Source organism: Schistocerca serialis, chromosome 6 (genome assembly GCF_023864345.2).
Source record: "Schistocerca serialis cubense isolate TAMUIC-IGC-003099 chromosome 6, iqSchSeri2.2, whole genome shotgun sequence".
NCBI lineage: Eukaryota > Metazoa > Arthropoda > Insecta > Orthoptera > Acrididae > Schistocerca > Schistocerca serialis.
In genome coordinates this window covers 732,322,265-732,345,096 of record NC_064643.1, presented here as the reverse complement: position 1 = coordinate 732,345,096, position 22,832 = coordinate 732,322,265, and the positions used below count along the sequence as shown (strand labels likewise).

The window sequence follows — 22,832 nt, the reverse complement described above, 5'->3', positions numbered from 1 at the left end:
ATTTTCTAAGGACTCTCCCAATGAATCTCAACCTGGCACCCGCCTTACCAACAATTAATTTTATATGATCATTCCATTGCAAATCGATCCGTACGCATATTCCCAGACATTTTACAAAAGTAACGGCGACCAGTGTTTGTTCCGCTATCATACAATCATACAATAAAGGATCCTTCTTTCTATGTATTCGCAATACATTACATTTGACTATGTTAAGGGTCAGTTGCCACTCCCTGCACCAAGAGCCTATCCGCTGCAGATCACCCTGCATTTCGCTGCAATTTTCTAATGCTGCAACTCCTCTGCATACTACAGCATCATCCGCGAAAAGCCGCATGGAACTTCCGACACTATCTACTAGGTCATTTATATATATTGTGAAAAGCAATGGTCCCATAATACTCCCCTGTGGCACGCCAGAGGTTACTTTAACGTCTGTAGACGTCTCTCCATGAGAACAACATGCTGTGTTCTGTTTGTTAAAAACTCTTCAATCCAGCCACACAGCTGGTCTGATATTCCTTAGGCTCTTACTTTGTTTATCAGGCGACAGTGCGGTACTGTATCGACCGCCTTCCGAAAGTCAAGGAAAATGGCACCTACCTGGGAGCCTGTATCTAATATTTTCTGGGTCTCATGAACAAATAAAGCGAGTTGGGTCTCACACGATCGCTGTTTCCGGAATCCATGTTGATTCCTACAGAGTAGATTCTGGGTTTCCAGAAACGACATGATACGCGAGCAGAAAACATGTTCTAAAATTCTACAACAGATCGACGTCAGAGATATAGGTCTATAGTTTTGCGCATCTGCTCGACGACCCTTCTTGAAAACTGGGACTACCTGTGCTCTTTTTCAATCATTTGGAACCTTCCGTTCCTCTAGAGACTTGCGTACACGGCTGTTAGAAGGGGGGCAAGTTCTTTCGCGTACTCTGTGTAGAATCGAATTGGTATCCTGTCAGGTCCAGTGGACTTTCCTCTGTCGGGGGATTTCAGTTGCTTTTCTATTCCTTGGAGACTTATTTCGATGTCAGCCATTTTTCGTTTGTGCGAGGATTTAGAGAAGGAACTGCAGTGCGGTCTTCCTCTGTGAAACAGCTTTGGAAAAAGGTTTTTAGTATTTTAGCTTTACGCGTGTCATCCTCTGTTTCAATGCCATCATCATCCCAGAGTGTCTGGATATGCTGTTTCGATCCACTTACTGATTTAACGTAAGACCAGAACTTCCTAGGATTTTCTGTCAAGTCGGTACATAAAATTTTACTTTCGAATTCACTGAACGCTTCACGCATAGCCCTCCTTACGCTAACTTTGACATCGTTTAGCTTCTGTTTGTCTGAGAGGTATTGGCTGCGTTTACACTTGGAGTGAAGCTTTCGCAGTAGTTTCCTAACTTTGTTGTTGAACCACGGTGGGTTTTTCCCGTCCCTCACAGTTTTACTCGGCACGTACCTGTCTAAAACGCGTTTTACGATTGCCTTGAACTTTTTCCATAAACACTCAACATTGGCAGTGTCGGAACAGAAATTTTCGTTCTGATCTGTTAGGTATCTGAAATCTGCCTCCTATTACTCTTGCTAAACAGCTAAACATTCCTCCCTTTTTTTTATATTCCTATTTACTTCCATATTCAGCGATGCTACAACGACCTTATGATCACTGATTCCCTGTTCTGCGCTTACAGAGACGAAAAGTTTGGGGTCTGTTTGTTATGAGTAGGTCCAAGATGTTACCTCCACGAGTCGGTTCTCTGTCCACAATGAGGTCGTTCCATACACCATTGCCGTCTAGCATGTTTCTGCACGTTCGTCAAAGTTAGACGAAGAAGGGGACGAAGCCCACGTAACACTTGCCGTACAAAGTCGGCCGACTGTCACCCCTGATAGTGTACGATGTGTTCCACTGTTCCGTCAGAGCCGAAGAGCACGCAGATCTGTCGTGCAATGCCATTCGGATGAGGTGTCGATCTTATCTGGGAGTGGCTTGGGTGGTGCGACCCATTTCGTTGTGTGCTACGGCCTTGCGTGACCCATTCTGCGCACACAAGTTGCACTGCCGAAACTTTGGTCCTACACGAGCAGCAGTTTCCCGGATAGATGCATCGCATTCTCTCGCGTCAATAATGCGCCCTCCTTGAAACTCACTGACTTGACGGCAGGTTTCGCGAATGCGTCTGTGACGCATCTTGCACGTCTGCTCAAGTCACACTGGCCCGTTACATTCGGTTTATAGCGACAACAGGCGCCGCAGGCACGGTCCACCGGTCGACGGTGTTGCTCCGCGATATCGATGTTCACCCTGAATCCGCGGGCCGACGTGGTTCAAACGCTAATTATTTCTGCAGAATGTACTAAGGTATACAGGATGGTCCAGTGATAGTGACTGGGGCAAATATCTCACGAAATAAGCGTGAAAGGAAAAAACTACAAAGAACAAAACTTGTCTAGCACGAACATGTAATAAAAAATGGGGGTTCCTATTTTTAAAAAAACGCAGTAGGTATCCGTTTCACCTATGGCAGAGCCATCTAGCGGGCCAACCATAGCGCCATCTGGTTTCCCACTTGAAGCTAGACATGTTTCGTTCTTTGTAGTTTTTTCGTTTGACGCTTATTTCGTGAGATATTTGGCCCGGCCATGATCAATGGACCACCCTGTATATATAATAGTGAAATGTAGTTAGCAAATATGAAAAGTTGTATTTATGGCTTATCGGCTTAAGATTAGAATACTACTACACAATGTCAACGTGCTATAACAGTAGACAAAGCTCAGGTTCAGAGAGAGTGAAGACAGAGAAAAATGTACATCGGGTGGGAGAATTTGGAAATAGAAAGCAGAAAGTAGGAAATGGACAGAGAGAGGTGTCAGGAGTAGATGGATAGAGAGCGGGAGGAGAAGATGGGGAGGAGGTGATGGGCAGAAAGAGGAGGAGAGAGAGGGGGCAGGAAGACATGGGGAGAGAACAGGGAGGAGAAGATGTACAGAGAAAAGTGGAGGAGGTTGTGGGCAGGGAAGCAGGACAAGAGAAGGAGATGGTAAAGGAGAGGGGATGGATATATATAAGGTATAGTTCCACGGTATATATCTAAGAACAGGTGCTTATTCGAGTGCAACTTTGTGTCAAAGTTTCAAAGGAATTGGTGAAGAACGTCCGGAAATTTACGATTTTCTACAAAGGAACATTTACATAAGACTAAAAAGTTGTGACCGAGGGCTCATTTGTTTCAATTTGAATTTATAAACGGTCACTGAACCAAGCAGCCATGTTTAAACCTTTGTGCTTTTTTTTTTAGTTTAACCCGATTGTGCCAGAGCAACACGAGGCCAGGACCAGCTAAAATTTGTAGTAAATACCTAATGTCAGGTTTGCGTCGACACTGGAAGATGTCGGATAAGCGAACTGTAGCCGGGACCGTGCATCATGATCCATGGAGCAAGTTCGCCGTTTACATATTTTGAACTACCGGCCATTAAAATTGCCACACCAAGAAGAAATGCAGATGATAAGCGGGTATCCACAGGACACATTTATTATACTAGAATTGACATGTGATTTCATTTTCACGCAATTTAGGTGCATATATCCTGAGAAATCACTACCCAGAACAACCACCTCTGGCCGTAATAACGGCCTTCATACGCCTGGGCATTGATTAAAACAGAGCTCCGATGACGTCTACAGGTCCAGCTGCCCATGCAACTTCAACACGATACCACAGTTCATCGAGAGTAGTCACTGGCGTATTGTGACGAGCCTTTTGCGCGGCCACCATTGACCAGACGTTTTCAATTGGTGAGAGATCTGGAGAATGTGCTGGCCAGGGCAGCAGTCGAACATTTTCTGTGTCCAGAAAGGCCCGTACAGGACCTGCAACATACGGTCGTGCATTATCCTGATGAAATGTGGGGTTTCGCAGGGATTGAATGAAGGGTACAGCCACGGGTCGTAACACATCTGAAATGTAACGTCCACTGTTCAAAGTGCCGTCAATGCGAACTAGAGGTGGCCGAGACGTGTAACCAATGCCACCCCATACCATCACGCCGGGTGATACGCCAGTATGGTGATGACGAATACACGCTTCCAATGTGCGTTCACCGCAATGTCTCCAAACATCATGATGTAAACAGAACCTGGATTCATCCGAAAAAAGGACGTTTTGCCATTCGTACACCCAGGTTCGTCGTTGAGTACACCATCGCAGGCGCTCCTGTCTGTGATGCAGCGTCAAGGGTAACCGCAGCCATGGTCTCCGTGCTGACAGTCCATGCTGCTGCAAACGTCGTCGAACTGGTTGTTGTCTTTCAAACGTCCCCATCTGTTGACTCAAGGATCGAGACGTGGCTGCAAGATTTTTTACAGCCATGCGGATAAGATGCCTGTCATCTCGACTGCTGGTGATACGAGGCCGTTGGGATCCAGCACGGTGTTCCGTATTACCCTCCTGAACCCACCGATTCCATATTCTGCTAACAGTCATTGGATCTCGACCAACGCGAGCAACAATGTCGCGATACGATAAACCGCAATCGCGATAGGCTACAGTCCGACCTTTATCAAAGTCGGAAACGTGGTGGTACGCATTACTCCTCCTTACACGAGGCATCACAACAACGTTTCACCAGGCAACGCCGGCCAACTGCTGTTTATGTACGAGAAATCGGTTGGAAACTTTCCTCATGTCAGCACGCTGTAGGTGTCGCCACCGGCGCCAACCTTGTGTAAATGCTCTGAGAAGCTAATCAATTGCATATCACGGCATCTTCTTCCCGTCGGTGAAATTTCGCGTCTGTAGCACTTCATCTTCGTGGTGTAGCAATTTTAATGGCCAGTAGTGTATCTTGCAGCCTGGCGCCTCATTTATTACTTTTTGTTGACAAACTTGCAGACGCCCACTAGTGCAGCCCTCGACGTGTGTCTGTTGCAGCGTACATCGTGGTGGCGATGATCTCGCGGGACTACGAGCGGCAGCCGCGCGGCCGGCCCGGGGAGCGGCCTCTGCGGCCCTTCGTGGCCGGCCGCCCGCCGCGGCTGCCCCCGGACCTGTGGGGCGGGCAGGCGCTGCCGCCGCCCCCGTCCTACCAGGAGGCCACGGCGGCGCCGCCCCCAGGTGAGCGCGCGAGCGAGCCGTCCCAGCGTGCAGCGCGCAGCCGCCGCTTGCCAGCCACATCGCGCGGCATTTGTTTGGCTTTCCTTCAGTGGTACTCTGTGTTCAGTACACCGTACCGTCATCCTTGCCACACGATACATCATAAAACAAAAACAGTAAACAGTATGGTAGGCCCATTAGCATCTACGAGGCGTTAAAGATTAAGCTTATCCATTACGGATGTTTAAGAACCCGTGACTGTTTATTCAACGTAAATACGTGAAACTGCAACCAGTCACTTTTTGAAATAGTTTTTTTTCCGTTAACCGCTTTAGAAACTTTTTCGAGCTCATAACCTTTTCGGACTTATCTTCAGATGGTGAACAGGAGGTTATATAGCTATTTCAGAGCATACTGCTGGCTGAAACTTCCTGGCAGATTAAAACTGTGCGCCGGACCGAGACTCGAACTCGGGACATTTGCCTTTCAAGGGCAAGTGCTCTACCAACTGAGCTATCCAAGCACGACACACGACACGTCCTCACAGCTTTACTTCTGCCAGTACCTCGTCTCCTACCTTCCAAACGTCACAGAAGTTCTCCTGCAGAACTACCACTCCTGAAAGAAAGGATATTGCGGAGACATGGCAGAAGTAAAGCTGTGAGGACGAGGTGTGAGTCGTGCTTGGGTAGCTCAGTTGGTAGAGCGCTTGCCCGCCAAGGGCAAAGGTCCCGAGTTCGAGTCTCGGTCCGGCTTACAGTTTCAATCTGCTAGGAAGTTTCATATCAGCACACACTTCGCTGCAGAGTGAAAATCTCTTTCTGGAAACATCCCCCAGGCTGTGGCTAAGCCATGTCTCCGCAATATCCTTTCTTTCAGGAGTGCTTGTTCTGCTAGGTTCGCAGGAGAGCTTCTGTAAAGTTTGGAAGGTAGGAGATGAGGTACTGGCAGAAGTAAAGCTGTCAGGACGGGGAGTGAGTCGTGCTTGGGTAGCTCAGTTGGTAGAGCACTTGCCCTTGAAAGGCAAAGGTCCCGAGTTCGAGTCTCGGCCCGGCACACAGTTTTAATCCGCTAGGAAGTTTCATATCAGCACACACTCCGCTGCAGAGTGAAAATCTCTTTCTGGCATAATGCTGGCTCTGTGACAAGAAAATGAAACGTGCTTTAATGCACCGCCATGAGTATTTTTTTATATGTTTACTTGGATCAAGAGTTTAGTTTTGTACTTACTCCGACAGTATGTATGGCTTTTGTTGTAATATGCATCTCTCTGCTTCCATTGTGATGGACAGCTGGTAACACATCACTCTCTTTTACAGAACAGGTATGGATATTCAAATACTCAAATGACCGTCAGCGCTATGGGACTTAACATCTGAAGTCATAAGTCCCCTAGAACTTAGAACTACATAAACCTAACTAACCTAAGTACATGACACACGTCGATGACCGAGGCAGGATTCGAACCAGCGACCATAGCGGTCGCGCGGTTCCAGACTGAAGCGCCTAGAACCGCTCGACCACGTCGGCCGGCTGTATAAATATTCCAGCGCATTCATGTCAGCGCATTCATGTTAATGCTAGTCATGAGTAAAGTACTTGCCCATAAAGTGACTTTGTTTAATGATAAGAATAGAAATCTCCCCATGAACCATACACCTTGCCGTTGGTGGGGAGGCTTGCGTGCCTCAGCGATACAGATGGCCGTACCGTAGGTGCAACCATAACGGAGGGGTATCTGTTGAGAGGCCAGACAAACGTGTGGTTCCTGAAGAGGGGCAGCAGCCTTTTCAGTAGTTGCAGGGGCAACAGTCTGGATGATTGACTGATCTGTCCTTGTAACACTAACCAAAACGGTCTTGGTGTGCTGGTACTGCGAACGGCTGAAAGCAAGGGGAAACTACAGCCGAAATTCTTCCCCAGGGCATGCAGCTTTACTGTATGGTTAAATGATGATGGCGTCCTCTTGAGTAAAATATTCCGGAGGTAAAATAGTCCCCCATTAGGATCTGCGGGCGGGGACTACTCAAGAGGACGTCGTTCTCAGGAGAAAGAAAACTCGCGTTCTACGGATCGGAGAGTGGAATGTCTGATCCCTTAATCGGGCAGGTACGTTAGAAAATTTAAAAATGGAAATGGATAGGTTGAAGTTAGATATAGTTGGAATTAGTGAAGTTCGGTGGCATGAGGAACAAGACTTTTGGTCAGGTGAATACACGGTTATAAATACAAAATCAAATAGGGGTAATGCAGGAGTAGGTTTAATAATGAATTAAAAAATAGGAGTGCGGGTAACCTACTACAAACAGCATAGTGAACGCATTATTATGGCCACGATAGACAGGAAACCCCGCGCCTACTACAGTAGTACACGTTTATATGTCCACTAGCTCTGCAGGTGGCGAAGAAATTGATGAAATGTATGATGAGATAAAAGAAATTATTCAGGTACTGAAGGGAGACGAAAATTTAATAGTCATTGGTGACTGGAATCCGAGAGTAGGAAAAGGCAGAGAAGGAAACGTAGTAGGTGAATATGGAATGGGACTAAGAAATGAAAGACGAAGCCGCCTGGAAGAATTTTGCACAGATCACAACTTAATCATACCTAACACTTGGTTCAAGAATCATAAAAGAAGGCTGTATACATGGAAGAAGCCTGGAGATACTGACAGATTTCAGATAGATTATATAATGGTAAGACAGAGATTTAGAAACCAGGTTTTAAATTGTAAGACATTTCCAGGGGCAGATGTGGACTCTGACCACGATCTATTGTTTATGAACTATAGATTAAAACTGAAGAAACTGCAAAAAGGTGGGAAATTAAGGAGATGGGACCTGGATAAACTGACTAAACCAGAGGTTGTACAGATTTTCAGGGAGAGCATAAGAGAACAATTGATAGGAATGGGGGAAAGAAATACAGTAGAAGAAGAATGGGTAGCTTTGAGGGATGAAGTAGTGAAGGCAGCAGAGGATCAGGTAGGTAAAGAGACGAGAGCTAGTAGAACTCCTTGGGTAACAGAAGAAATATTGAATTAATTGATGACAGGAGAAAATATAAAAATGCAGTAAATGAAGGAGGCAAGAAGGAATGCAAACGTCTCAAAAATGAGATCGACGGGAAGTGCAAAATGGCTAAGCAAGGATGGCGAGAGGACAAATGTGAGGATGTAGAGGCTTCTCTCGCTAGGGGTAAGATAGGTAGATACTGCCTACAGGACAATTAAAGAGACCTTTGGACAAAAGAGAACGACTTGTATGAATATCAAGAGCTCAGATGGAAACCCAGTTCTAAGCAAAGAAGGAAAAGCAGAAACGTTGAAGGAGTATATAGAGGGTCTATACAAGGGCGATGTATTTGTGGACAATATTATGGAAATGGAAGAGGATGTAGATGACGATGAAATGGGAGATACGATACTGCGTGAAGAGTTTGATAGAGCACTAAAAGACCTGAGTCGAAACCAGGTCCCGGGAATAGATAACATTCCATTAGAACTACTGACGGCCTTGGGAGAGCCAGTCCTGACAAAACCCTACCATCTGGTGAGCATGACGTATCAGAAGGCGAAATACCCTCAGACTTGAAGAAGAATATAACAATTCCAATCCCAAAGATGGCAGGTGCTGACAGATGTGAAAATTACCGAACTACCAGTTTAATAAGTCACTGCTGTAAAATACTGACGCGAATTCTTTACAGACGAATGGAAAAACTGGTAGAAGCCGACCTCGCAGAAGATCAGTTTGGATTCCGTACAAATGTTGGAACACGTGAGGCAATACTGACTTTACGACTCATCTTAGAAAATAGATTAAGGAAAGTCAAACCTACGTTTCTAGCATTTGTAGACTTAGAGAAAAATTTGTCAATGTTGACTGGAATACTCTCTTTCAAATTCTAAAGGTGGCAGCAGTGAAATACAGGGAGCGAAAGGCTATTTACAATTTGTACAGAAACCAGACGGCAGTTATAAGAGTCGAGGGGCATGAAAGGGAAGCAGTGGTTGGGAAGGGAGTGAGTTAGGGTTGTAGCTTCTCCCCGACGTTATTCAGTCTGTATATTGAGCAAGCAGTAAAGGAAGCAAAAGAAAAATTTGGAGTAGGTATTAAAATCTATGGAGAAGAAATAAAAACTTTGAGGTTCGCCGATGACATTGTAACTCTGTCAGAGACAGCACAGGACTTGGAACAGCAGTTGAACGGAATGGACAGTGTCTTAAAAAGGAGTATTAAGATGAACATCAACAAAAGCAAAACGAGGATAATGGAATGTTTTCGAATTAAGTCGGGTGACGGTGAGGGAATTAGATTAGGAAATGAGACACTTAAAGTAGTAAAGGAGTTTTGCTATTTGGGAAGCAAAATAACTGATGATGGTCGAAGTAGAGAGGATATAAAATGTAGACTGGCAATGGCAAGGAAAGCGTTACTGTAGAAGAGAAATTTATTAACATCGAGTATAGATTTAAGTGTCAGGAAGTCTTTTTCTGAAAGTATTTGTATGGAGTGTAGCCATGTATGGAAGTGAAACATGGATGATGAATAGTTTGGACAATAGAAGCTTTCGAAATGTGGTGCTACAGAAGAATGCTGAAGATTAGATGGGTAGATCACATAACTAATGAGGAGGTATTGAACAGAATTGGGGAGGAGTTTGTGGCACAACTTGACAAGAAGGAGGGACCGGTTGGTAGGACCTGTTCTGAGGCATCAAGGGGTCACAAATTTAGCATTGGAGGGCAGCGTGGAGTGTAAAAATCGTAGAGGGAGACCAAGAGACGAATACACTAAGCAGATTCAGAAGGATGTAGGTTGCAGTAAGTACTGGGAGATGAAGAAGCTTGCACAGGATAGAGTACCACGGAGAGCTGCACCAAACCAGTCTCAGGACTGAAGACCACAACAACAACAATTTTTTCCATGAACCGGTTTAGGAACTTTTTCGGGCTCATAACCTTTTCAAGCTTATCTTCAGATGGTGAACAGGAGGTTATATAGCTATTTCAGAGTATAATGCTGGCTCTGTGACAAGAAGATGAAACGTGCTTTAATGCACCGCCATGAGTATTTTTTTATATGTCAATTTGGCTCAGGAGTTTAGTTTTGTACTTACTCCGACAGTATGTGCGGCTTTCGTTGTTAATACGCATCTGTTTGCTTACATTGTGATGGACAGCTGGTAACACGTCACTCTCTTTTACAGAATAGGTTTGGATATTCAAATGGCTCTGAGCACTATGGGACTTAACTTCTGAGGTCATCAGTCCCCTAGAACTTAGAACTACTTAATCCAAACTAACCTAATGACATGACACACATCCAAGCCCGAGGCAGGATTCGAACCTGGGACCGTAGCGGTCGCAGACTGAAGCGCCTAGAAACCCTCGGCCACATCTGCCGGCTGTATGGATATTCCAGGGCATTCATGTTAATGCTAGTCACGAGTAAAGTACTTGCTCATAAAGTGACTGTCTTATATGATAACATAAGAAAAGAAATAACACGCCAGATCATTTGGAATTTTTCTTGCAGTAATTTATTTATTTCTTTTATTTTGGGCATTCATGTTAACGCCAGTTCTGATTAAAGTATTTGCCCATACATCGACTTTAATATTTGTAAAGAGAAATAAATAATATCTCTGAGTAAAGTAGGCCTACGTCATACCTTTGTGTGAAGATCTTTCCAACGAGTAACAGTTGGATAGCACGCACTCGATTCTGGAAAAGTTTCGTTATTCCAGTGTATGTGAATACACATTCCGTAAAAGTGAGTGATGTAATACCAGCTGTCCATCACGATGCAAGCAGAAAGATGGATATTAACAACAGAAGCCGCCCATACCGTCGCAGTAAGTACAAAACTAAACTTTGGATCCAAATCGACATATAAACAAACTCATGACGACATATTAAAGCATGTTCCATCTGATACGCCTGCTAAACCCGCTGGGCACAAGTTATTAGGATTGTGGAAAGGGCCAAATAAGGTTGGGGTCAGTTTCACCTTAAAATTGTAATTTATTGTAATTTAATAACACATCTACAACCAAAGTGGCACATAGCCGAACTTTTACACTTACGAATTCCAAACTCGAAATCTTTCACGGCTGAAGGCCTCCAAACAAGAAATCTTAAAAATCAACATGGTAAATTTCAAGTGACTGAAAACAGGCAGTTGCAGTTACAAATAAAATAAAAATCACAGCTAGGCTAAAAGCCTCAAGGCAAGATTGAATAGACAAACATAAACAAGATGCAATACAAGTGGTTGAAAGGCCACAATAAAATTTTCAAAATTTTGAAATAAATTACCATAACCTTTCAAAGGCCCAATGTTTAAGCTTGAAAGGTGATTTTTAGAATAAGGTTCCAAAATTTTTAAAAAAATATAACCATAACCCATAAATTTTAAGTAACTGAAACCGGACTAAAAGAAAAGACAACACAACGGCAATAACCTTTCAGCAAATATCCACTTGCCGGAATTCAAACTTACTTACATAAAACAGAGTAAAACAAAGAATTTTTCTTTTATCATTGGTTATGATAGATTATAAACAGACATTTAAATACTGGTGAGAAAGATAGTAGAGACAACAGCACTCACAAGCCTCCAGGGGGTTGGTCTGACCTCGTTCACTTAGGTGAGACACGTGGTGAGCCCAATTACACTTGATCCGTCGGAACCCAACAAAGGGACAGCCACGGACCGACCGACAAACGGCTTGTTTGCCACCAATCGGTACATGAGAATTCGAACACAAAATGTTATGGGCGTGATTATCCACTTTCAAAAATGTATATGTAATAAGCTGCCAAATCTACACACTGTGTTGGACAGTGACAACAGATGAGGAAAGGACACTACCTGAAATTACATTAGTGGCCAGGGCAGGTAACCAAAACACTAACGGCCACAAGGCAGAAAATTCCGCTGGTGCACTTGAGTTGTAGTCAACCAATATAGTTAATTTCACCGCATGGCGGCTAAACTTTAGCGATACGCAGGAAAACCTCCCCAACAGCGAACCACCGAAACGAACCACACAACATGAATGGACGTGGTTTGGGTACTTGAAAGCATACCCAACTTTGACGTCCTGGGTCGGTGAACGACGAATCTCATAGCGATGGGACAGATCCACACATGCTCCGACGCTTCACAGGGACCGCCAGTGAACCCAGCTGACTGCACCGCGCAGAGATAACTTCCCTGGTCCGCAGCATCCGACCGACTCCTCTCAGAATGCCCACAACATCTAAAATAGTCGTCAGTGGAAATAACGGCAACTACACACACAAGCTGACAAACACTTGCACGAAGACCTGATCGATACCCAACAGTAACTAAGCACACACGAAGACAAATCGAGTGTCGATGCACACACAGCCGAGTCATGAACGATCGGCGAGCCAAACCGCGTCGTCCGGTAGGACGACCGACCGACGATCCACCAAGACCGCGGCCCGGCTCAAGTGATGGGTGGCGGCAATGGTCGGACGAGCCATGTCGACGCAGACCTCACTGCTCCAACCCGACTGCACTAGTGCAGCATTGCAACTCCCCGACTGGCAGGTCCGGACTGCGCTCCACACGCTTTCCAACTGACTGGCAGCCCCCACTCGTGACCCGAACCCCCCTTACACAAATAACGACCTGGAAATAATAACAGTCGAGCAAAGATACTACGAGAGGGCATATATCGATACGCGCTGCTAGCGCCGATCACAGTCAGGCAAAGCAGCAACTCAGTGACAGTAGTAATTTTAATTAACGTAGTGAAATGGAAGTACGTTAAAAACACGGTGTAAAATACACTCCTGGAAATTGAAATAAGAACACCGTGAATTCATTGTCCCAGGAAGGGGAAACTTTATTGACACATTCCTGGGGTCAGATACATCACATGATCACACTGACAGAACCACAGGCACATAGACACAGGCAACAGAGCATGCACAATGTCGGCACTAGTACAGTGTATATCCACCTTTCGCAGCAATGCAGGCTGCTATTCTCCCATGGAGACGATCGTAGAGATGCTGGATGTAGTCCTGTGGAACGGCTTGCCATGCCATTTCCACCTGGCGCCTCAGTTGGACCAGCGTTCGTGCTGGACGTGCAGACCGCGTGAGACGACGCTTCATCCAGTCCCAAACATGCTCAATGGGGGACAGATCCGGAGATCTTGCTGGCCAGGGTAGTTGACTTACACCTTCTAGAGCACGTTGGGTGGCACGGGATACATGCGGACGTGCATTGTCCTGTTGGAACAGCAAGTTCCCTTGCCGGTCTAGGAATGGTAGAACGATGGGTTCGATGACGGTTTGGATGTACCGTGCACTATTCAGTGTCCCCTCGACGATCACCAGTGGTGTACGGCCAGTGTAGGAGATCGCTCCCCACACCATGATGCCGGGTGTTGGCCCTGTGTGCCTCGGTCGTATGCAGTCCTGATTGTGGCGCTCACCTGCACGGCGCCAAACACGCATACGACCATCATTGGCACCAAGGCAGAAGCGACTCTCATCGCTGAAGACGACACGTCTCCATTCGTCCATCCATTCACGCCTGTCGCGACACCACTGGAGGCGGGCTGCACGATGTTGGGGCGTGAGCGGAAGACGGCCTAACGGTGTGCGGGACTGTAGCCCAGCTTCATGGAGACGGTTGCGAATGGTCCTCGCCGATACCCCAGGAGCAACAGTGTCCCTAATTTGCTGGGAAGTGGCGGTTCGGTCCCCTACGGCACTGCGTAGGATCCTACGGTCTTGGCGTGCATCCGTGCGTCGCTGCGGTCCGGTCCCAGGTCGACGGGCACGTGCACCTTCCGCCGACCACTGGCGACAACATCGATGTACTGTGGAGACCTCACGCCCCACGTGTTGAGCAATTCGGCGGTACGTCCACCCGGCCTCCCGCATGGCCACTATACGCCCTCGCTCAAAGTCCGTCAGCTGCACATACGGTTCACGTCCACGCTGTCGCGGCATGCTACCAGTGTTAAAGACTGCGATGGAGCTCCGTATGCCACGGCAAACTGGCTGACACTGACGGCGGCCGTGCACAAATGCTGCGCAGCTAGCGCCATTCGACGGCCAACACCGCGGTTCCTGGTGTGTCCGCTGTGCCGTGCGTGTGATCATTGCTTGTACAGCCCTCTCGCAGTGTCCGGAGCAAGTATGGTGGGTCTGACACACCGGTGTCAATGTGTTCTTTTTTCCATTTCCAGGAGTGTACATGCTGGCGGGAACAAGAACCACACACGACTCACCATCTTATTGCCACAGAGTCAGAACCCAACATCATGATCTGAAATTGCTATGTAACCTCCTGTACACCATCTGAAGATGAGCCTAAAAAGATTCGAAAACCATTTCATGGAATGAAGCAGTCGAAATTTGACTTAACGATAATAACTTTAACAGAGACAACGGTTATGCACTTAGCAACACCTGGAAGGGTACACTGGGTAAAGAAAAATCGCAGAGGAAAACTTCCCGCACTTTACCTCCTGATTCAAGGGATGGAGTTTCAAGCAGCGCGGGACAGAAACTACATCTATGGAGGTAGAGAGCACCACTTCACTACGCGCCATATCGCTGTTACTATGACGTATTCCAGTCAATTAGAAGCCGACCTTTGCATATAAAAATGGGAGCCTCGCCAGTTTACGACAGATAGTTTTAGCCCTGACGACGACCGTTGAGGTAGTGGTGGAAAGCTTGGAGTTTTATCCTGAATTGACGCGGCATGTACACCGAGAGACTTTTATTCAAGAAATATGTCGCGAAAGACTTCGTAGCCATTTCATGGAATAACTGTTCAAAAAAAGTGACTGGTTGTAGTTTTATATATTTAAACCTACGAGGCGTGTTTTTAAAATAAGAAGAATTTTGAAATGTGGCCGTTGGAGCTTCCGCCGCCGTGTGTGTGTGCAGGAAGTGCTATGAATTTTTAATGGGCGGAAAATGGTACAGAATATTTAAAGAAAAGACGGCCCTACTACTGTGCGAAATGCAAAAGTAGTTAGCGTCATCCGTCATTACTGATGATGAGGTGTAGAAAGATGATAAAACAACATAACAGTTTATTGGACGGGCATCCACATGTTTTGCATGTTGCATAAAAACCGCTGCACCTGTTATTAATCCTGTTAATCCTTCATTAAAGCCACGACTAGTTTCGTAATTTAAATTACATCATGTGATGAAGATATGAATAAAGAGGAGAAAGAGACCGTGAGCACTAACGCTAAGACCACACCAGAGTAATGAAAAGTGTCTGCGGGACAGAATACATACATTATAGTGGTCAACTCACGTTGAAAGCCCTATCCCCGGATTTCTTTAAAATTTGGGAAATTTCGCACAAAGCGATACTTATGGATTAAACCGCAGAAATGAAGCTGGACCGTGTGAACAAATGGGACGAGAGAAATTATTATAAAAAGCACCTGCAAGAGAGAGGAAGAGAAGGGGAGGAAACAAACTATAGACTAAACAGTTCCTCAGCTGAAACCGCGCCGGGACAGAACGCTGCGAATGCCGCACTCGAATTGACTTGATGTTTCCTATCAAGTAAACATTTCGTTTCATTATGCTGTGCCCAGATGGATTCAGTACTCTTCATCAGTCATCAAGTCATTGACATTCTTCTTCCATTCTCATCTTGTATCAACTGATTATTGTCCACATTTCACTTCCACACATCGCCACACCCCAATAACCAGTCTCTCAATTTTGAAGTTATGACTCATTGAGCTTATGGGTTCCATAATATTTACAACTGTCAGCACCTGCCTTCTTTGAAACTCGAATTACTGAATTCTTGGGATGCGTTTCGTCTAATGCAACTAAGTGAAAGGCTGTTTTTATTTTGCCACACGCATTTCGCTCCTTTCTGTTTGTGAAGCATCTTCAGTGCCCTTTAATGTAGTTTAATTTTGTATATAATATATGCATACACAATAGCAGTTACGCATTTGTTAGCACATTAGATATTTTTGTTATTCTTTTGTTGTTTCGTGAGAAACGACTTTTGTAGCACGAGTTTCATCATACTAAAGTAGTATTTGTTTCTTCTTAGGATTTGTGATGTTATTAATGCATATTTGCAGTAATAGAGTTGTGCTTAGATGGTTTGCTTGCTCACGATGTTCAATTTTCGGAGCTTTACAAACACATTTCGTCTTAACACGTCACTTTCACTAATTACTGCGTTTTGATTTACTTTGTTAACTATATGACAACTGTCGCTCTGTGTTTATTGTTCGTGTTTTGTTTATGTTGTAGTGTTTGTATGTAGTTTCGTATTCTTTGTGTGTGTGTGTGTGTGTGTGTGTGTGTTTCTTTTTCCTGTGTGTGTGTTTCTTTTTTCTTTTGTTGTTATATTATTATTATTATTCTTTCCTTTCTCAGACGTTATGTCTGGTTAAAAATGGAAGGTGACGCGGACCTTGATCAAGCGTGACTTCCGTTTAACTGTACGGTATATGTTACATTGCATTTAGGAACTTTCGGGTAATTGAACATGTATCACTAATTGCAGATTTCTGTAGTTGTATATATACGTTTGATTAGATGGGTAGATCACATAACTAATGAGGAGGTACTGAATAGGATTGGGGAGAAGAGGAGTTTATGCCACAACTTGACCAGAAGAAGGGATCGGTTGGTAGGACATGTTCTGAGGCATCAAGGGATCACCAATTTAGTATTGGAGGGCAGCGTGGAGGGTAAAAATCGTAGGTGGAGACCAAGAGATGAATACACTAAGCAGATTCAGAAGGATGTAGGTTGCAGTAGGTACTGGGAGATGAAGAAGCTTGCACAGGATAGAGTAGCATGGAGAGCTGCATCAAACCAGTCTGAGGACTGAAGACCACAACAACAACAACGTATATACGTTTGGATGTAGCTGTATTGCGTTGATGTACTGGTGGATATTGTGTGGTATGACTCCTGTAGTTGATAGTATAATTTGTATAATGTCAACTTTATCCTGATGCCACATGTCCTTGACTTCCTCAGCCAGTTGGATGTATTTTTCAATTTTTTTTCTGTTACCTTCTGTATATTTGTTGTATTGGGTATGGATATTTCGATTAGTTGTGTTAATTTCTTCTTTTTATTGGTAAGTATGATGTCAGGTTTGTTATGTGGTGTTGTTTTATCTGTTATAATGGTTCTGTTCCAGTATAATTTGTATTCATTATTATTATTATTACGTCCGTCGCTACAATGCCGTACGATCATATCATTTCATTATTATTATTATTATTATTTAGTCTGAATATATTGTACATCTCTGTTGTTATTGTTACTGTATTCTTGGGATCTGGTACATCTTCTTCTTGAAGTCTGAGTATATTTTGACTGTCTAATATATGTTTCGTACTGCATGGAATACACTGCCAGAAAATAAAACAGCACACCTGAAAAGAGGACGGGGATTTTCACCCGATGACGGCGTGTGCCTCCTGTGGGGTATTAGATGTATTGTCACTGTTTCAGGGTCGTCCATCAACAGACAGTGCAGTGGCATAGCAATCAGAGCGTCAACTGAGTCAACTGGTTAATTGGGAACGTTCTCCAGCCAGAGGGCTCAGTGTGGTGCATACACTGAAACCAGTAGACACGGCACGGAGACGCAGTTTTGATTCTTTCAAACAAACGAATGAGTGTGAAAGGGGTCAAATTTTGGCCTTCCAAGTGACGAGATGATCCTTTGGGAGAGCTGACACACAAGTTGGACGCACTCCGTGTGTCATTTGTGGAATGATGCTGCTATCAGTGGTCACGTGATTATTCTTACATCTGTAAACGACTCTCTGCATGTTCACGCAGCACATACGCTCTCCAGGGTCGTCCCATTGTAAGGACAGCAGCGGAAGATGGTACAGCTACCACAGTGCAGATAGGAGCGCTTTTGAGTCCAGACGTGTCGACACGACCTGTTGCGAACTGGTAATTAGCAGTGGGAGTACAGGCATGCACATCTCTAGCCAGTCTTCCACTCACACCACAGTACTGACGTACACAGCTTGACTGGTGCCATCAGAGGATCACTTGGAAGATGGGACCGCGCACTTTGCTCTTCAGCAATGAGAGAAGATTCTGCCTGCAGGCAAGTGATGGTCGACTGTGTGTACGGCGTGGACCTGGGGAGCGAGCACTGTCTCACAATGTGCAATCGTCCAAGACACAATGGCTTCACCCTGGGCAGTATCCGATACACTACAACTCTCGTTCACGTTTGGTATTTCTTCATGAGATGCTAACTAGCGCTCTCTGCATGTACAATAGCATTAGACCCGTTCTTTTGCCATTATTGCAACAGGAAGGTAATGTGTTGTTCCAACGGGATAATGCACACCCACGGACTGACCATGAAGCTCAATGTGCTCTATAAGATGGGCGGCAGCAACTTCCCTCTCCAGCACGATCTCCATACTTGTCTCCAGTGTGGGGTATAATGGGACGAGACGTGATTTGTGCGACTTGTCAACCGACATCTCTTACAGAGCTATGTGAACAGGTCCAGCAGGTGAGGCATAACATCCAAGGGCAGTATTCGCCATTTTTACGATCGACTGGTTGCCAGATTCAGTGCCTTCATTGCTGCCCACAGAGGCTACACCGCGTACTAATATGGGTGTTTCAACATGGGTCGAAGCCTGGTACCTCTGTAGGCGCCCCGGTGGCCCCGGTCGCCTACGGTGGACTGGATGGCCGAGCAGTGACCTGGACTGGAGGCCGAGCAGTGACCTCTCCAGTTGTCAGGATGCTAGTAAATGACTGTGGACGCGTCACAAACGCCAAAGAAACATTATTAATTCATAACACCTTTATTCCTGCCGAGTACAATGTGGCTTGGTGATATCAACGACCTTCCCAAGTCCTCGCTGACTCGTAGCGATGACACCAGCTCCGGGCCACACAGTCTTGCTAGCGCAGCGCCGCGTGCTGTGACGTAGCAAAGGAATGTCCTTACTTCGTACTTCGGCCACGCGTGGCTGGTGGCGCCAGGCTGGCCGGCCAGCTCGGCTGTGACAGCAAGCCGCTGTGCGCAGGAGGCTCCGGGTTGGAGTCCCGGCGCTGTCGGCACGAGAGGCGATCTTGTAGTGCGGAGTGTACTCTATCCCACCCAATCTTCTTCCCTGCTCCTCCTGGTGGCTCGTCCGTGGTGGACGGGTGGAATGGGCTGCAATCCCCAGCGTCGTCAGCTCAACCGGTTGCACAGGGCCCAGGTCCCGGACGATCTCGACGACGGCTCACTGATGTGGTCAGCATTGGCGGCGAGCGAGTCTGCCGCGATGTCTGCTAATCCTGGGTTGATGACTGACAGTGGCAGCAGAGCAAAGTAAGAGCCTACGGAAAACAAAGTAAGAGCCTACGGAATATCAGACCAGCTGTGTGGCTGGATTGAAGAGTTTTTAGCAAACAGAACGCAGCATGTTGTTATCAATGGAGAGACGTCTACAGACGTTAAAGTAACCTCTGGCGTGCCACAGGGGAGTATTATGGGACCATTGCTTTTCACAATATATATAAATGACCTAGTAGATAGTGTCGGAAGTTCTATGCGGCTTTTCGCGGGTGATGCTGTAGTATGCAGAGGAGTTGCAGCATTAGAAAATTGCAGCGAAATGCAGGGCGATCTGCAGCGGATAGGCGCTTGGTGCAGGGAGTGGCAACTGACCCTTAACATAGACAAATGTAATGTATTGCGAATACATAGAAAGAAGGATCCTTTATTGTATGATTATATGATAGCGGAACAAACACTGGTCGCCGTTACTTCTGTAAAATGTCTGGGAGTATGCGTACGGATCGATTTGCAATGGAATGATCATATAAAATTAATTGTTGGTAAGGCGGGTGCCAGGTTGAGATTCATTGGGAGAGTCCTTAGAAAATGTAGTCCATCAACAAAGGAGGTGGCTTACAGAACACTCGTTGGACCTATACTTGAGTATTGCTCATCAATGTGGGATCCGTACCAGGTCGGGTTGACGGAGGAGATAGAGAAGATCCAAAGAAGAGCGGCGCGTTCCGTCACAGGGTTATTTGATAACCGTGATAGCGGTTCGGAGATGTTTAGCAAACTCAAGTGGCAGACTCTGCAAGAGAGGCGCTCTGCATCGCGGTGTAGCTTGCTCGCCAGGTTTCGAGAGGGTGCGTTTCTGGATGAGGTATCGAATATATTGCTTCCCTCTACTTATACCTCCCGAGGAGATCACGAATGTAAAATTAGAGAGATTAGAGCGCGCACGGAGGCTTTCAGACAGTCGTTCTTCCCGCGAACCATACGCGACTGGAACAGGAAAGGGAGGTAATGACAGTGGCACGTAAAGTGCCCTCCGCCACACACCGTTGGGTGGCTTGCGGAGTATAAATGTAGATGTAGATGTAGATGTAGATGTCGAGGACCAGAGCTGGTTCTGTGCCCTCACGTCTGCTGCTGGATGGGCTGCCTTTACTGCAACATCTCCTTAATAAAGATTAACATGTCGATCACCGAACTGAGAGCTACGCAGCGACCCAGTACACATCTAACTGCAACTGCGAGTGCCCTGTTGCTATCAAAGCTGGCGTATTTAAAGGAAGCACGAGCGACGTCCTGACGTCGTGCTCATTTGTAATGAACGCATTCGTTCCACTTATACTGCTGATTCATCTGTCGTACTTGCCCCTTAGCTGTTGTTGCGACAGAGTTACGTGTTGTTACGGCAGACTTAACGTGAAGTTGTGAAATGAAGTACAGCTGACGCTATACCTCTGTCTTGCACTCTACGAAAGTCTCCATCTAACACAAAACCGCGTGCTAAGCAATTCTCTCTCGCCTGTTGTGTGTAACCAGGCCATTGCCCCTGCGTGACGACACATTCCGATCTATGTGCAATCCTCCTACATCTTGGCTAACCTACTGCCTCTGGCTCTCGGATTAGGCAACGACACTTTGACAATATTCCGCGACACTACACCTCAGAAGAGCTTGTGCTACTGACCTGTAAATGTAATCATTTCATATACTGCATTTGCAGTGTTGCACCAATAAATCTAGAGTAAACTGGAAATCTCTAAAAGGGTGTACCTTTTTCTGGCAGTGCAGTTTTACCATGGTATCCTTTCCCAGTTATATCAATAACTTTGAGTGAATGTCGTTTACCCCAGGGTCCTTGGTTCTCCCTAGGTCTTCCAGTGCTCGAATTTAATAGGGCAGTTTACTCTTTTTCCTATTCGTATTTTATCCCTGGAAGGGTGAATAATGTTTGAGTAAGGAAGACAATGAACTGCCGCGTCCGCCTGCGCTTGGGTCCCCACTTAATGCTTCTGGATGTGCGCAGTTTTTCCAGACGAACCACCACCCCGCTACTCGGTGGCGTCAGGGGACGCCAGCGCGACGCCCGCGGCCAGAGGTGACGTCACCAGCACGAGCGGTCCTCAGCAGCAGCAAGGCGGAGCGGCGGTCCACGTCTGACCCCACCTGCGAAACTCTGCCTCAGCAGCGGCGCCTCAGTTTTTCTTGTCCGCGCGGCTGCAACACTACAAACTGTGACCTTGTGTTCTCACGTGGCTTCCGTGTGACTCGTCGAATGTAAAAAAAGAGACCTGATATTTATTTAGAAATTTGAATATAAGTTATTAAGTTCCTCTATTCCTCCTAGTACTCCACGCTAAATGAGAATAATACATTTTTTGTGAAGGCTGATGACTTATTATTTACAACCTCAAAATGGACTTACTGAATCAATGCAATAATGGAAGTTGTTTGTAAAGCTCAAATAACGGCGTAACTAAATGGCTATCGCTCATCTATACCTACATGAATACACTTCATTTTGAGAGGCACCCACATGCCTTGCTCATACTGTGGCATCAAGCAGTCAGGCCTGCAAGATGAGTGGTCTGCCAAGCGAGGGGATTTATTCTTATTTATCGCAAAAACATCAATGACTCATTATGAGCTCTAGTACTCATAATTAAGCTACAAATTATTCTCATATTTGAATACTACGCAACGGAAACGGATAACGTACATCTGACTAATAGTAATTTACACGACTCTGATTGTTCACTACGCACTGGCAATACGACATTTTCTTCTTACTCAACGGCTTTGATCAACACGTGGCCATCGCACTGAATGTGAATGGCGCACACATTATAAATTCTGGATATCATGACTACACACTATTCGATGAACAAGGCCACCAATCTTTTTCTTTTCGCCATTTTTTTTTATTCCGATAAATTCTATTATTCTATTATTACATTTTTGTACAATAATTACACATGAGAAACTCCGCCCAGTGGGCATGGCTTTACATTGGTGAATCTCTATCTTATGGTCTCGTAATTATCTAACGCTAAAGTGCACTTTCTGGATAGGATGGTGGATCTTTTGCTATATCTCACACTTCGACTCTCACACCCATCATCACGAAAATTTACTCCAGGCCGAGCGGTACAAAAAGGAACACGCATAACCCACTGCCTCTGAACCTATCTTGCTACTCTCCCATGCAAACCACACTCACTTAAAATACATGAAATACATCACAATACAACACAAAGAATAGTCACAACGTTAGAATCACATCACTTTCAGCTTTCCCACTTCAATCAGTATTCATCCCAGTTTCACCCGACACACGAACTCTGAAGGATATATGCACGTCTTCCTGTGCAATGCAAGCCAAGTGGCGTTGCTGGATAGAC

At 45.6% G+C, this 22,832-nt stretch overlaps 1 protein-coding gene and 2 non-coding genes across 3 annotated transcripts in view; 2 read left to right on the top strand and 1 right to left on the bottom strand.

Annotated features, from left to right (window-relative positions):
- The window catches only part of LOC126485054 (uncharacterized), a 46,307-nt gene extending 24,595 nt beyond the window's left edge, over nucleotides 1-21,712 (top strand). The window contains exons 2-3 of the mRNA XM_050108656.1: nucleotides 4,977-5,115; nucleotides 21,458-21,712. Coding sequence (XP_049964613.1) covers nucleotides 4,977-5,115; nucleotides 21,458-21,712 — 394 coding nt within the window. The remainder of the gene's footprint in view (nucleotides 1-4,976; nucleotides 5,116-21,457) is intronic.
- Nucleotides 5,543-5,617, bottom strand: Trnas-uga (transfer RNA serine (anticodon UGA)). The gene has a single exon. It is a non-coding gene; the product is annotated as a tRNA-Ser (tRNA).
- Trnas-uga (transfer RNA serine (anticodon UGA)) lies at nucleotides 6,077-6,151 on the top strand. The gene has a single exon. It is a non-coding gene; the product is annotated as a tRNA-Ser (tRNA).
- Nucleotides 21,713-22,832: the final 1,120 nt, after the last annotated feature.